This window comes from Phasianus colchicus, chromosome 1 (genome assembly GCF_987193195.1).
Source record: "Phasianus colchicus chromosome 1, bPhaCol1.hap1.1, whole genome shotgun sequence".
NCBI lineage: Eukaryota > Metazoa > Chordata > Aves > Galliformes > Phasianidae > Phasianus > Phasianus colchicus.
Genome location: NC_143436.1, coordinates 1,837,941 through 1,852,643, shown reverse-complemented (window position 1 = coordinate 1,852,643; position 14,703 = coordinate 1,837,941). Strand labels below are relative to the sequence as shown.

The window sequence follows — 14,703 nt, the reverse complement described above, 5'->3', positions numbered from 1 at the left end:
CTCTTCCTTCCCAATGGAGAAAGCAGCAGCCAAAGTGAGAGGACAAAGAGGGTGATCTGGATGGGTTTATTATCTTTTTGAAAGGGGGAAAAAAAAAAAAACCACCAAAAAAACCCAAAGCTCAACACTGACAGACACATAAATACAGGCAATGCAGCTCCTTCCCCACAGCCCCATACGGGTGTTGCTCCATGGGGATGTCCTCCAGTGTGAGCAGCTGGATGGGGAGTGATACTCTCTGCATGCAAATGTGTGCGTTGGCCTCAAACATACCAGGAAGCTCTAAGTTCCCCTCCATCATATCTGGTGGAGACACTGGGATCCTCTCCTTCTCTTTTAAGGAGGTGGCTGTGCTCTGGCAGTAACACTCTAGTTATCATGCTTGGAAGTATAGTGCTGCAGAGAGGGACCTAACTGCCCCACAAGCTCCATCAGCCTACAGAAGGGAGATGTACCTTTGTGAGGTCAGTGCTTCAATTGTATGACTGTATTTTAGGAAAAGTTACATCTTTAGGAAAAGCAGCAGAACATTCTTCAAGATCTTGTGCTCACTGTGTAGCACTGAGTCAAAGAGGGTGGTTTTAATAGGGTAGGGAAATGTTCTTGAGGGAAGGGAGAAATCAGCATATGGATTTCAGTGCTGAAAAGTGCCTAATTCACTCTCCTTATAGCAAGGGCACAAGCTGTTGGAGATTTAAACAGACTCCTTTCTCACCACCTCCAGTAAACTACACAGTAGTCCATTCAGTGGCAGCTTTTAAGCAGTCTTCTAAGCAAACCTTTCCATGTGAAAAGGTTAAGAGCACAGCCATGGCCACTTCAAATCACTGCACAACAGGAGCTATGCAGCATGAGCTTTGCTCACTGCCTCCTCCAGCACTGTGGCTATACACACGCAAAGCCCTCCAACTGCAAGAGTTCATTGTTTTTTAGAGAGGGAGAGCTTGGCTGGGCAGCAGGGCTGTGAGCATCACCCCCAGCCCATGGTGTTTTTCCATGTTGGCTGTCCTTTGTTAGATGCAGCTTGTGAAAGTACAAAGTCAAATGCACCACATGTAAGCATGATCTCAGACATTCATTAAACACTGTCCTTCCTCCCCCCAGTTAAGTTGCAAGCATGTGCTGATAATGGATGGATGGGATGGGTTAGTCCCATTCATAACGTAACTCTGAGATCCATAAATAAAAAGTGGATTTCCACCAAATTAAAAACTTCTAGAAAGGCATCGATGCAGTTGCTGAGTAAGGCGTTGAGCAGGTTCCTCTGTGTTCTTAGCAAGACCAACCACAGTATCCATAAATAGGAGAGGGAGGAGGGGCTGCTGGACGTAGTGTGTCTGGGGCAGAAGCAGGTGTTCTCATTTTAGCCGCTCAACGAGTCCCTGCGTCAGTCCGAGGTGCAAAAGCTGAGATGTGGAGAGGGTTGCTAGATGAGGGAAATATTCCAGGAGCTTCTCCCACGACAGTTCCAGCAGGCTGGGTACCACCAACCACATTTTAAACAGCGAGCCAGTCCGTTTGTTTTCATGGATGTTGACCACTCCTCCATGTACATACATACAGCCAGCCTAGGCAGGAAAGGGGGGAAAAGAAGTTAGATGGGGGCAGGAAAAATAGGCACATGCTGAAGGACAACACTGACAAGAAAACCAGGGTTTGACCACCTCTCTGTGCCTGGAACAGAAGTGTTACTGTCTGAGCCAGGCTTCCTGGGCTCCTCTTGTAGCTAAGAAGAGGTCGTGCTGCTGAAGGGCACTCTTTTCTCCTCCTAAGGATTTATGCATGAAGTCAGAGTGCTTTGCTATGTCTTCTGTTCGGTGAATTCTAACCCCAGGAATCAATTTTAAGAGTGGGAGTAGATTATTATAAATCTGTACTTGGCAACCTTGCTCACAGCAGAAAGGTTGGAACTCAAGGATCCTTAAGGTCTCTTCCAACCCAAATCATTCTATGATTTTAGCCAAATATATTTTCTTAAAGCTAGAAGCCATGCTACATTCCCTCTGCTGGCTCAGCAGCACAACAGAACCCTGCTCCAGGAACCACACAAGTGCAAAGAGAGTGGAAAATAAAGGGCATTCCTGCACTCATCTATCTCCTTCTTTGTGTTTATCAGTTTGTATGTGTTCCTACATTTTTTAAATGTTTGCTAGTTTTTCAGCCCTACCTCTGCTCTGTAGGCCAAGTTCACGGTGAGAAGTTTTACTTGGGGGTAGTACTTGTGTGTTTTTTTTCTCCTTTTGCATTCAGGAATGGATGTTCACATACTGAGTTACTTCCTGGAGCCAGAGCTAAGGCACTTTAAAAGCTAAAATCCCACACTACTGCTTTCAGAAAGCAGAACACACTGTGTGCTACAGCTCTTCAAACAGCTGCAGGCGTACAAAGTCAATGCAGTAACCTTAGAGCAGCTCTCAGCCTCCCCCAGGATGCTGCATGCAGCTGAGGTCACCTCCTTGGTAACATCTGCTCAGCTCTATTTACAGCCCACACAAACATTGGGACAAATGGCTCCGACTTCAGCTACAGAGGAAAGAAATGAGTCACTCACTGGTGTGACAGCAGCACAGTGAAAATACACTGGTTCAGGCATGGCAGCTGGGAGCTTGACCCACTGGAAAGTCTGCAGATTCAGCTTCCAAACATCTCCCAGAATCACTTCTCCATTATAGCCTCCACAAACAAACACATCTGTGGAGAGAGGAAACTCACAATGCTTACCTTCCTTCAGGAATTGCAGAACGTGCTGTGCCTGTTGTCATCACCTTTCTAAAACCCTTTCAGGATCAACACTTGTTTCACCTCCTGAGAAATGTAACTCATTGTATCACTCTTTTCCATGGCTCAGCACACTGAAGCATACAGAATTCAGGAGAAATTTTGAGAAGGATCAACTCTGCTTCTTCAGTCCATTATGAGCAGCATAATCATCAAGATTGGAAAAAAGCATTCTCAGAGGACAACAGAGCTATAGGAGAAGTGCAAACCCCACTGAGGGAATGCTCCACGAATCTGCAGGTTGTATAAAATACTACAGAATTCCAGAGAGTGACAGTACTGTCGATTTCAGAAACAAATTTGCTCCCTCATATGAAGTGCAGTGCCAATTGGATAGATTAAGGATGGTTAAAAAAAAGAAATCCTCCTTCAGAAAAGACACGCATGCCCTGCAGTTCTCTCAAATGCTTTGGAGGCCAGCATCTCTCAGGCTGGAGAAATGGGCTTCCCAATGCTAGGCTGTAGCAAGATACACCAATTTTCAAGAGGAAGACTTTACCATTTTTGATCTGAACACAGCTATGGCATCTTCTAGCTGCTGGGAAGCCTGAGGAGGAAAAAAAAAAAAAATAAACATGAGAAAAGAGATAACAGAATCACAGAATGGCCCGGGTAGGAAGGGACCTCAAGGATCATGAAGCTCCAATCTTCTTCCTGCATGCAGGGCCACCATCCTCCAGATTTAATACCAGCCCAGGCTGCCCAGGACCCCATTCAACATGGCCTTGAACACCTCCAGGGATGGATGGGGCATCCACAACCTCTCTGGGCAGCCTGTTCCAGCACCTCACCACTCTCATAGCAAAGAAGAGATCTCAGCTATTGCTGCTTTTGAAGTGCTTGCACAAGTGGTGTCTGTATCTCAACACAGAATCACAGACAAGAATCACTTTTTATCTCCACTTACAAGAGCTTTTGCTCTCCCACTGTCACAGCTAGGACATGCAGCTGCTTTGGAACATTTGGCCCCTCTTTGCTCTCTAGGGAAGGGCAAGGTGTGCCAAAATCTCACACCTCACAAACTCCAGCTCTCAACTGTGAGAGGAAGTCTCACTGCTAAGCAGAACAGTGCCTGCTCCCTCAGAGGGAGCTGAGATTTGCACCTCCTTCTGTGATGAGAGCCAGCCCCTATCCCCTCACCTTATCCAGGAGGGAGAGAAGCCAGAGTGCCAGCTATAGTTCAGCTATACTTCAGCTGGGTTAGTTCTCACTGCTGAAGCTATAAAGGAGCAGGGTGCTGAAGCCAGTGCAAGTCTACACAAGGTTACAAGAAAGGCTTCCAGATGGCCAGCTAACAGCCACACACCCCAGCCACTCTCTGGTGTACAGGAGATGATGTGAAATTGCAAACTCACCGACTTTTTCATGAGGTTTTGTGGCAATTTCCTCCCAGGTGTTGGTTTCAAGGTTGTATGCATGGATCTGAATGGAAAAAGGAGAGGAACTGTTAGATCCTCTTGGCTCTGCCAGAACTATGATGCAGCCACAGGGTAACCAAATTAGACAGACACAGGGAGTCACTATTTCATAGTTTCAACTTTCTGGAAGTGGGACACTATTTAAAGTTTTTTCATTTATTATCTCAGCCTCCAAAAAGAATTCACTCTTCCCTCTCCCAGTCTTAATGGGGAAAAATGTTTACCACATGAAAGGAAATTTTAACACAGAAGCAAGGAAGACAAGAAAAGAGTCACCATTATCAACATGCAAACTTAAAGTCAAGGAGCTCCCTTCTTTGGCCTTTTCCTGTTTTGGCAAAGTTACAACATTTACATCCTAAGTGCTCTTAAATGAGAATCTTTGATAACAGATCTACAACAGATTATTCTGCAGATGTATGTGGTCATGGGTTACCATGGATTCACCATTTCTAAGTCAACAGGACATGTCTGTGGTAACCCCAGCCTTTACAGAAATTAGAGAAAAATCTGCTCCCAGTAATGTATTTTTAATTAACATTATCTTTTTAAAAATCAAGCTCTCCAAACAGATGAAGTGACTGTGCTGGTTATGCTTCACTGCAAAAAATGTGTTCAGGCAAGCTCTGGAGGCTTCTCACCACCTTACCTTATCTAGGGAATAAGCTGTCCAGGAAGTTCCACCTCCCAAGATATAAATCCTTTGACCATCGTGTGCAATCTCATGCCTGTACCTGAAGGTGCAGAGGTGGTTATTTAGCAGCACAAGATGTTAATGCAAGTGAGCAGCAACAAAACTTTCTGGAAACACTAGCAAATCTGAGTGGTTGAAACAGACATCCCAAGCATGGCTATGCTGTATCAGGCCTCCAGGCTGGGAGTTTTCAGATGTGGAAGTTTTCATGAGCAACCTAAGCAGCACCTCAAAAGCTGAAAAGAGTTTCTGAGAGCAGAGCCTCACAGATCTCAAGTACAACAGTTTATAGAGCACCATAACAGTCCTTAATACTTCTTTCCTTTCTCTCATTAAGAAGGACACCAACTGAAACCTTGCTATAGAATGAGGCAAGGAACAGGGATCAGCTGGAGCCTCTTCAGCACTCAACAGCTGCCTCAAGTTCCCAGCTCTGTTCTGGCACTACATATTGTTCTGGCAGAGGCTTTACACCCACTCCCTACACCCCTCTGCATATCATAATGCTGGAGCACTGGTTGTGCAAGGCTCACAGCCAAAAGCATTGCTCTGACAGTACTTTCTCAGCTTCTCAGTAAAGGTGGTGACTTCCCAGTTTAAAAGCTCTCCTCACCTCTCCTCTGGCATGTCACAGGACATGTTGTTTGGTTTCAGTTGGATCCACTCTCTGGTGTTGAGGTCTAGTTTATGCAGGTCGGTGCTGTAAATGTAACCAGTTGTTCCACCAAACACATACAGGGACCCATTGATGATGGCCATGGCCTGGAAGGTAGAGAGAAACCAATCAGAAAGGACACAGAGCATCAGCACTGACACAGAAAGGATTCTCAACAGGAAGGATACACAGCACACGCAGTGTGTCTGACAAAGGGCCTGCCCTCCTACCTGGCCATAGATCCGATTGGGTTTCTTTCCTCTGCAGCTGAGCAGGGCCCATCTTTTGTACTTGACATTGCAGACGTGGACATCGTTGCCATTACTTTCCCCAAATGGGATTCCAGTGCCCCCAAACACAAGCAGGTTGTTGCCATGCAATACAACTAGGAGAGACAGACAGGGCAGAGATGTTTGTTGCAGTGAAATGCAGTGAAACAGAACTCTGGAAGGAGAAGGCAGCAAGTGTTCGTTGTTGTTCAAATACCCTACAACTCACACTATGCATTTATGGCTTGAAATGCTCTAAAAGAGAAAGACTGCAAGCTAAAACCATGGCAACCAAAGACTTACTTTAAAAAATGGCTAGTGAACAACGGGATCTATTTTTGGGTGCTCTGTCTGACTGCAGCAAGCATCTATCCACTGAAAGCAGAGGCCCTGCAACTGTTAAGCTAAATTTCCAAAGACTCTCTCTTGCATTTGAAGTTTTTAATTCCTCAGCCCTAGCAAAAGGGCAAAGAAGAAAAGAAATAATCAAAAATCCCATTCCAAACTCAAGGCCTAATTGCACAAGAGTTGGAAACAGGATCCAGATTTCCCAGTTCTTGTCTGGTTTTGCATTCCATCAAGGACACCGATTAAAATAGCTTCAGGCTTAGGTGCATAGGAATTGGATTTCCATACGTACGTGACATGGAGGCCAGCTCCCTGGGCATGTAGCCCTCAGTGCCCATTTGGTGCCACGTGTCTGTAGCAAAGTTGTACCGCCAGAGCTCCCTGAAGAGTGGGTAGTCTTCATTCTCTGGCCCACCAGACTCATCGTAGTCAGGATTGTAGCCTCCAAACACATACAAATTGGCATTATCCGCCACGCAGCGATGGCCACTTCTTGCTGGTGGAGATCTCTGGCCTGCAGCAAAAAGACAGAACAGCTCTGTGAACAAACAGCAAAGGAGCTGAGCTTCTGACTGAGGGTCAGGACACCTGACTGGGGTGGTCCTCCAGCAGGAGCAGCTGGTGTGAAACAGCAAGGAACACATCTGCATCCAGGAGGTGACAGTTCTGATGCCAGATCCACACCTGAGCAAGAACACAGACAGCCCAAGTACTCCCAGTGCCTTGCATCTCAGCTAGGTTCTTCCATGGGCTTCATAACAGCACGCAACACAAGTATGATACTGCAAGAAGTCAATAGGCAAAGGCATTAGCACAGGGAGGGTGTGCTGCAGGGAGCCCATCTCTGCAACTGGCACAAGGAGCCCTTCCCTAAAGGGAGCCCTCTGCCTCTTCCCTACAACAATACAGGTGGAATGCAGGGAAGCAGGGAACTGAGGTTCAGAACTCAATGAGAACAGGCCAAAAGACCAGCACACATATGGCAGCCAGTCCAGGGAAATCCAAACAGCAATAAATTGAAGTCTGAACTGGTAAGTAATGAAAAAAGTAATTCCAAGCTTGTTCTAATTCAGAGATCAGTAAGAGTCTAGCATAGTGCCAGGGACAGAAGTGCTTCAGTGAGACAGAGGACCACACAATGAATGAGAAACATGAAGGGAAGAAAAACAATCAGGTCTCAGAACAAAGGATCCAGTTATGGGACATTTCAAACTGACTTGGAAGATTTCAAAACCAAAGTGGATCCCCCAAGATCCCTCATCCATGTGTGCTCTCCCAGCTCTATTATGGACTTTGACGATGGAACAGGTCCCAGAGAAGTGCCTACTTAGGAACCATCATGCTTCTTACAGCTCACTGCAATTATCAGCAGTGAATCAGATGTGCAGAGCAATAACAAATGAGACATCAAGCATCCTTCCCACAGGAAAGGTGAAATCAATGATTTGTCTAGACTGAATTCTGGATTTCAGCTTAGCATGGGCAGATGTGCTTCATCACATTCCCACTTTGCTGCTGTTGGAAGCTCCAACTCTTGTGCAGAACTAAGCTGTTCTGCAGGGTTCAAGCAAACCCCTTGAGGCAAAGTTCTAAGGGATTTGAAATCCTTCCAGTAATAACTGCATCTCACAGTGATTCCCCACTTAGAAAAGCAATAAACTGAAAGTGAAGAAAGAAAACGAAGGAATTTTGCTCTTGACCAATGGGAGCTCACCCAATTCGTGCCTTCTTCTGGGTATTCTCCGAAGGTCTTCAAAGGGGGCTGCAAAGAACAGAGATGGGAGAGCTTAATTCCAGGAGAAGACTGGGAGCACTGAAGCACTGGAACAGGTTGCCCAAGGATGTTGTGGATGCCCCATCCCTGGTGGCATTCAAGGCCAGGCTGGATGTGGCTCTGGGCAGCCTGGTGTGGTGGTTGGTGACCCTGCACATAGCAGGGGGGTTGAAACTAGATGATCATCGTGGTCTTTTTCAACCCAGGCCATTCTATGAGTCACTTTGCAGCAGTGGGGACACGTTCAGAAATGAACCAAGTGGCACAATGTTAAATTGAGTTAAACCATCACCCAACTCTTCTTTTCAGATTTGAAGTGACTTTAATTACTGCGGGAAGAAAATCTGAAAATGAGATTCCTCCAGTTCTATCTTTTTAAAGGAAGAATCTGCACGAGTTCAATGCACTGAAGAGTTAACTCTGATTAATTTCTTCAGCAGACAAGCTCCACGCTTTGCACTTAGAGATGCATTTCCATTTAATTGTGTTTTATCTGATGCTTCACATCTCCTACCAAGATTTTTAAAGCAAGCTTTGGATCTGTTCTTGCTCCAGCATTCACAGCATGCAAAGAGCCCATTATATAAGTGCAAACTTCAGCTGATGCAGGAAGATGGCAACATCCAAACCAAGAGAGAGGTGTGGGAAAGAGGTCTTGAAAGCTAGTGATGGAATGCAGCTTTACAGTAAAAGGACAACAATTGGAAAACAGGCTGTTTGGCCAGCTTGAGATCCCAAAGCAAAGTGCTGCTGCTTTGGAGAAGTGGTGAGAAGGAAATATTCATCATCTCCTTTTCAAGGCCAGGCTGGATGTGTCTCTGGGCAGCCTGGTCTGGTGGTTGGTGACCCTGCACGTAGCAGGGGGGTTGTAATGAGATGATTGTTGTGTTGCTTTTCAACCCAGGCCATTCTATGATTCTATGATTCCTTACGGCAGAAGTGGGAATGGTAAAACTTACCATGCAGCCACACCAATGGAAGGAAGCTGAAACAGCACAGCAGAGACAGAAGGAGGAAAGTTCTAATTTTGGGCTGAGCAATCTGACAGCAACGTGCTGGCTGTCATTGCACACTGACCTGTTAACACCCTGTCACATTCACCCTCTCCAAGTGATTCATTAAGTGACTTCAGAGGGAGCTGCTGGGATGTCCCAGATTGACTTTATTAGAGCAGATTCCTAATTGAATATCTCTGCAGCGTGAAGAATTGATAGAACAAAAGGAGAGTAAGGAAAAAGGCAATGTGAATGTCTGCCCCTGAGATGACACGGTGCAGCAATTCATGCAGGAGATGTTTCCTACCTCTCAGAAAGCTCTGAATGCAGAATGGGGAGAACAGAGATGTCATTAACTTAAAGACACCCTTCATTTTAGAGGAGGAAAGTATCACGCACATGAATGACATCAAAGTTTATTAAATTCCAGCTCTGCAGCCTCCACAGCCACACCACTATATAGGAAGCCTGGAAAAGATGAAAAAACCTACTTGCTTTCAAGTAATCAGTAGATTACTTGGAGCTATGCAGCAGATTAAATGCTATCAGCATGCCCAGTGCTGCAGTGTGTGTCAACAGCTACAGCAGGATTGCTCTGCTATATTTCAACAACTCCACAAAGTTACACAGGGGGAAAATCAAAGTGTGAATGAGGATTCAGCTCAGCCACTGCATCAGCAGCAGCAAGAAGGGTAAGGTGAGAGGCACTGCACACAGAGCAGCACAAAGACTTGCAGAGAACAAAGGCATTTTCTTTCCATCTGATTATCCTCCCTTTCATCAGGGCAGGAAAAAAAAAAATGCTGGCATCATCTCACCAGCTGGGTTAAAGGAGAGCAGGATACCTGCTATTCCAGTTTGTAAGCTACCAGCTGGCTTGCTTTGTTTGGTTTTTTTTTTTTTTTTGCATTTAAAAGAAGTGGAATAGGTCTAATTAGGTGAAAGCATTTCTTAGAAATAGAAATAATCAACAAAAGACTTGAATACAAATTTGTTTTGGGAGCCTACTTGAAGCTGCCCTTTCCTTATCGTGACTGTGCTGCCAGAAAAACAAATTAATGTATTAATCAGTGTCAAACTCTTGGCAGAGACTGAGGTCTGCCTCTATCAGCTTCTGTAGGATTTGATTTTACTTTTGAAGGGAGTTTTCTTTCCTCACTACAATCCCTCATTATCAATTCCCAGCAAAGTGATGCAATGCTGTTCTCCAGAGGTTGCAAACTCACAGCTGCTGTCGCCTCCTTATCCTCAGCAGCCCTAGCAGGATCCAGATCCCATCACCTCTTCAGAAACACAGAAAAAGAGAATGATAAGAGCCCCAGATCAATCTCACCATGGATAGGCACAAGGCTGAGCAGTGGCCAAGGCTGAGCAAAGCCAAAGAAAAATAATATCTAGATCTTATGGGAGCAAAGAAGCCTTGTTTCTAAGCTCTGCTTGCCAGGCATACCAAAAATACCCTTTGGCACAGCCAGAGCACCAGAATCTACTACAGGAGTCCTTTAGGAACTTTGACCTCCTTATTCTTTTGATCTTGAAGGACCATTGGAGACCCATCTGAAACTGGAGTGCAATAGCAGGTTTAAATGCACTCAGGGAACTGGTGGAAGATATTGATGTGGCACTAACCTCTGCTCATCACTGATCAATGAGGTGAACACACTCACTGCACATCATCCCACATGGATGACCAGAATTAAAAACACAGCTGATCTTGATGTTCAGGGTTTACAACACAGAGTTGAAACTCAGAGTGAATTCAGGAGAAATATTTGGCTTCTAACCTTCAGAAAAGAATAAGTTACCAAAGTGCCTAAACCTCAAAGACAAAAGCAAGCATTTTGTGCACTTTCTAACCAAGATGCATTTGAAAATTCACTTGAATTTCCATTCTAGTTAAAGAATTGCATCCAAAGAGATGTTCCTCTCAGAATGTAGGGACTATTTGCTTTTTCATATTTACTGATGAGAACCATTTGCACACACAACCACAGATCCTCTTCACTGTATGTGTGACTCACATCTTGACTTGAAAAGAAGGCTGCAGGGTGGCCTCATTGCAGCCTTCCAGGACCTAAAGGGAGCCTATAAAAAGGAGGGGAGTCAACTCTTTTGAAGTGTAGATAATAGCAAGACAAGGGGAAATGGTTTTAAGTTGAAGGAGGGAAGATTGAGGTTGGGTGTCAGGGGGAAATTCTTTACTATGGGAGTGGTGAGGTGCTGGAACAGCTGCCCAGAGAGGTTGGGAATGCCCTGTCCATTCCTAGAGGTTTTCAAGGCCAGGTTGGATGGGGCCCTGGGCAGCCTGGTGTGGTATTAAATGTGGAGGTTGGGGCTCTGCTTGTGGTGGGGGAGTTGGAACTTCATGATCCTTGAGGTCCCTTCCAACCCGGGCCATTCTGTGATTCTCCCCTCCTGCAGACCACATGGAACAAAGCTTTCTTCATTACTCCTGGAGCATATCTGACAGCTATCTGAGGTGTGTTTCGAAAACACAAAATAATAAGTAGAGGACACAAAGCTAACAAATACAGTGTGTCTTTTGGTAACTGTCTTTTCAAATGCTGGCGCTAAATAATTAAGGTTCCTGCACACATCCTCTTTGCTGCTTCTTAAGGCTTCATTAACACGTTATCAATACACTGTTCAACATATGGAATGGGTTTCAGTATCTCCCTTTCCACATGTGACTTCAGCAAGACTTCTGAAGGACATTCAGCCTGAGGGCTGAAGCCAAAGTACTACTGGCTCCTGGGAGAAAGAAGAGAACGAGTCAGTATTGACTCCAACACATATTCAGCTTCATCTTCTTCATACTGGCCTGACAAAATACATTTGTAATTCATGTGGTAGATTCCATTACAAAAATCACAGCTGCCTCCCAGCAGCCTCTTGCATTTCTGAAGCCTCCAAAGGGGAGTTTGGAGAAGGATCCATCATCCCACATGCAGCCATCAAAGCTTGGATCGATGGGCAGAACAGGGCTGTTTCTCTCTGTGCTTCCACACATCTTTGCATTTCAAGCATTCATACAAGAAAGCAATTGATTTTTGGCATTTCCCATGAGGGAAAGGGCCAAAAATAAAGAAAAACGTTGAGAATGATCGATCAGAAGCAGAGCAGAATGGACACAGCTCACACAGTGAACTTCAAACGACACTCAGAGCAGAGGAGCCCTGAGGAAATAACCATCTTTATTGAGAAACCAGAGCAAAAGAAGAAACGTTTGCCCTGAAAATGCAAATATCACTGGGAAAATTATAGCTCAAGGCATGAGTATAAATGCTGAGCATGGAAGAAGCAGATATATTTAGGTCTCCAGCTTGTTTCTACCCACTTAGCCCCAGAAGTGTGATGAAAACACTGAACAAAAATATATGTATTGGTATTGTGACCATTCATTCTCAAGGTGGACAGGAAGATTTCCAGTGGGAAGAACAAAACACACAATGCCTATATTTGACATTTTGGATCTTTCTAAAGCTTAGAAACAAACATAGCTCCTTCCTTTCCCATAGCCAAACAAAAAAAGAAAAACAACACAAACACAGCATACTTTATAGAAAGAATCTAGGGTACTAAATGGTGAGGAAGATGAAAGAATGACTTGAAAAGTCCAAGAGAGAATTCAGAGGAAAGAAAACAAACCCAGTTGGAGGTAATGGAAGGAGAGGAAGAAAGCTGTCTCTTAATCTCAATGTTTATGCAACAGCTGCTGTTGGAGTGCTGGACATTAACAGGTGACAGATTGGGAGAAAACTCCAAGGATGGATCCAGGAAGATCTTCCATCACTTTTTCACCAAGTGATGTTCAAGCTTGTTGAGGCTGGCTTTAAGCACATATGCTGAGCTGAGCAGGATCTGTTTGTTCCCAGCTGTCAGATGGCAGAATTCCAGGTTTAGGAATGACCCTTAGCCAAAAAATGGGATCACTGCAACCATCTCAGGAGGATGCATGATTACATTTGCTCAAGCCAATGACTGTAAACTGAGAACGAGAAAATAACCAGCCATTGTGATACCACCTTATCACGAAAGGAAAGAAGGAAATATGTCTGAGAATTGGCCCAAAAATAGAAGGCGTGGAGCTGCTCAGCACATTGACAGCATTCACACAAAGCCTGAAGGTGTCCTTGTTTGCTCTTATGCAGGCACAGACGGTGACAGACAGACTGGGTCCAGAGGGGAGCAACAGAGATGATCAGGGGACTGAAGCACCTCCCCTACGAAGACAGGCTGAGGGAGCTGCGCTTGTTCAGCCTGGAGAAAAGAAAGCTGTGGGGTGACCTCATTGCAGCCTTTCAATACCTAAAGAGAGCCTACAAACAAGAGGGGAATCAACTCTTTGAAAGGCTAGATAACAGCAGGACAAGGGAAAATGGTTTGAAGTTGAAGGAGGAAAGATTTTGGTTGGGTGTCAGGGGGAGGTTCTTTACCATGAGAGTGGTGAGGTGCTGGAACAGGCTGCCCAGAGAGGTTGTGGATGCCCCGTCCATCCCTGGAGGTGTTCAAGGCCAGGTTGGATGGGGCCCTGGGCAGCCTGGTCTGGTATGAAATATGGAGGTTGGTGGCCATGCATGTGGCAAGGGGGTTGGAGCTTCATGATCCTTGAGGTCCCTTCCAACCTGGGCCATTCTGTGATTCTATGACAGATTTGCACAGGTGGGAACAGGGGATGAGATTTGAAGGGATGAGAAATATACACCATGTACTTGCAAGGATGGGATTCAAAAGGATGGGGAACATCCCCCATGGCCCATCACAGAACCATGGGGTGCCCCAATACAGCAGGAGCTCCAACTGTGAGTAATCTCAGCCACCTCCCTTAATGCTTTGGGCTGTTGAGAGGAAAGAACTCCCATATCCAGAACATTGGGGGGGGGGATGGACGACCCATGGCCCCATTTGTGCACCAACACAGAGAGGGCTGAGGGGAAATAGGGGAAAAGGAACAGGGCTGCTCTTTTTAGGGAACAGGGCTAAGCTTACACAGCACCCAAAAATCTCTAGAAGACCAAATCCTCCCAGAGGGGCAGCAAAGCACCAAAAATCCCCATATTAAAGCTGGCACCTCCCCCTTCCCCCCCCCCGAAAAAATCCTAAATTGGTATTGAAGATTGACACTACATCCCTCCCCCCCCCCAATACACTGATATGGGGCCGAGAAGATCGACAGCCCCCTCCATATCCCCCAATCCTCTCAGTGCCCCCAACATCCCCACCCCAAAAAAGCTGAGTGACACTGAAGCCCTCACGGCCCCTTCCGGGTCGAGGGTCCCACTAACCCCAAGAGGCCCCGCCCACCGCTCACCCGCCGTATGCGGCCTCCCCGGCAGCTGCACGAAGCGGTTGAGGAGCCCGTCCTCCGCCCTGCCCCGCAGGCCGTTCAGCTCCCGACCACCATCAGCCGCCGCCATGGCCGCGACCGCTTCTCCTCAGGGAGACCCCCTCCGCCCCCCCTCCCCAAGGGCCGCCATGCCCGTCGACCAATCAGCGAGCGACTTCTGAGGGTTCCGCCAATCAGACGCGGGCTTGTTGGAAAGTGGGGGAAAGAATAAGGGAGGAGCTGCACCTTTTGCTGGCCAATCAGAGAGCGGCTTTCCGAGACGGTGCCAATCAGACGCGGGCTTGTTGAGAGGTGGGGAGGAGCTGAGAGAGCCGAACGATCGATTGGTGAGCGTATGGGGCAGGCTGAGCCAGTGGAGCGCCGAGCTGAGAGAGAGCGCGCAGAAGGGGGAACGGAAATCGGCGGAACGAAGGTGCGCGGCCGCG

General features: G+C 46.3%; 1 protein-coding gene across 2 annotated transcripts; it reads right to left on the bottom strand.

Annotated features, from left to right (window-relative positions):
- Positions 1–94: 94 nt before the first annotated feature.
- Positions 95–14,409, bottom strand: KLHDC10 (kelch domain containing 10). 2 transcript variants are annotated; one of them, XM_090131639.1, is made up of 10 exons: positions 14,243–14,409; positions 7,877–7,924; positions 6,455–6,676; positions 5,776–5,930; positions 5,504–5,652; positions 4,846–4,930; positions 4,134–4,200; positions 3,278–3,325; positions 2,552–2,691; positions 95–1,568 (listed from the first exon to the last, which is right to left on the bottom strand). In XM_090131639.1, the coding sequence occupies exons 1-10, from the start codon at positions 14,346–14,348 to the stop codon at positions 1,359–1,361; spliced, it is 1,230 nt and encodes a 409-aa protein (XP_089987765.1). In that variant the 5' UTR covers positions 14,349–14,409; the 3' UTR covers positions 95–1,358. The 2 variants fall into 2 exon arrangements, with proteins under 2 accessions (XP_089987765.1, XP_031460942.1); XM_031605082.2 differs by lacking the exon at positions 7,877–7,924 and having other exon boundaries at positions 100–1,568; positions 14,243–14,407.
- Between the last annotated feature and the right edge of the window lie 294 nt (positions 14,410–14,703).

Coding starts and splice junctions, on each gene's coding strand:
- KLHDC10 (XM_090131639.1), bottom strand. CDS start 14,348: ATGGCGGCGGCTGATGGTGGTCGGGAGCTGAACGGCCTGCGGGGCAGG. Junction 7,925..14,242: donor GGGGAGGCCGCATACGGCGG/GTGAGCGGTGGG, acceptor TGTTCTTTGCAG/CCCCCTTTGAAGACCTTCGG. Junction 1,569..2,551: donor ACTGTGCTGCTGTCACACCA/GTGAGTGACTCA, acceptor TTTCCTGCCTAG/GCTGGCTGTATGTATGTACA.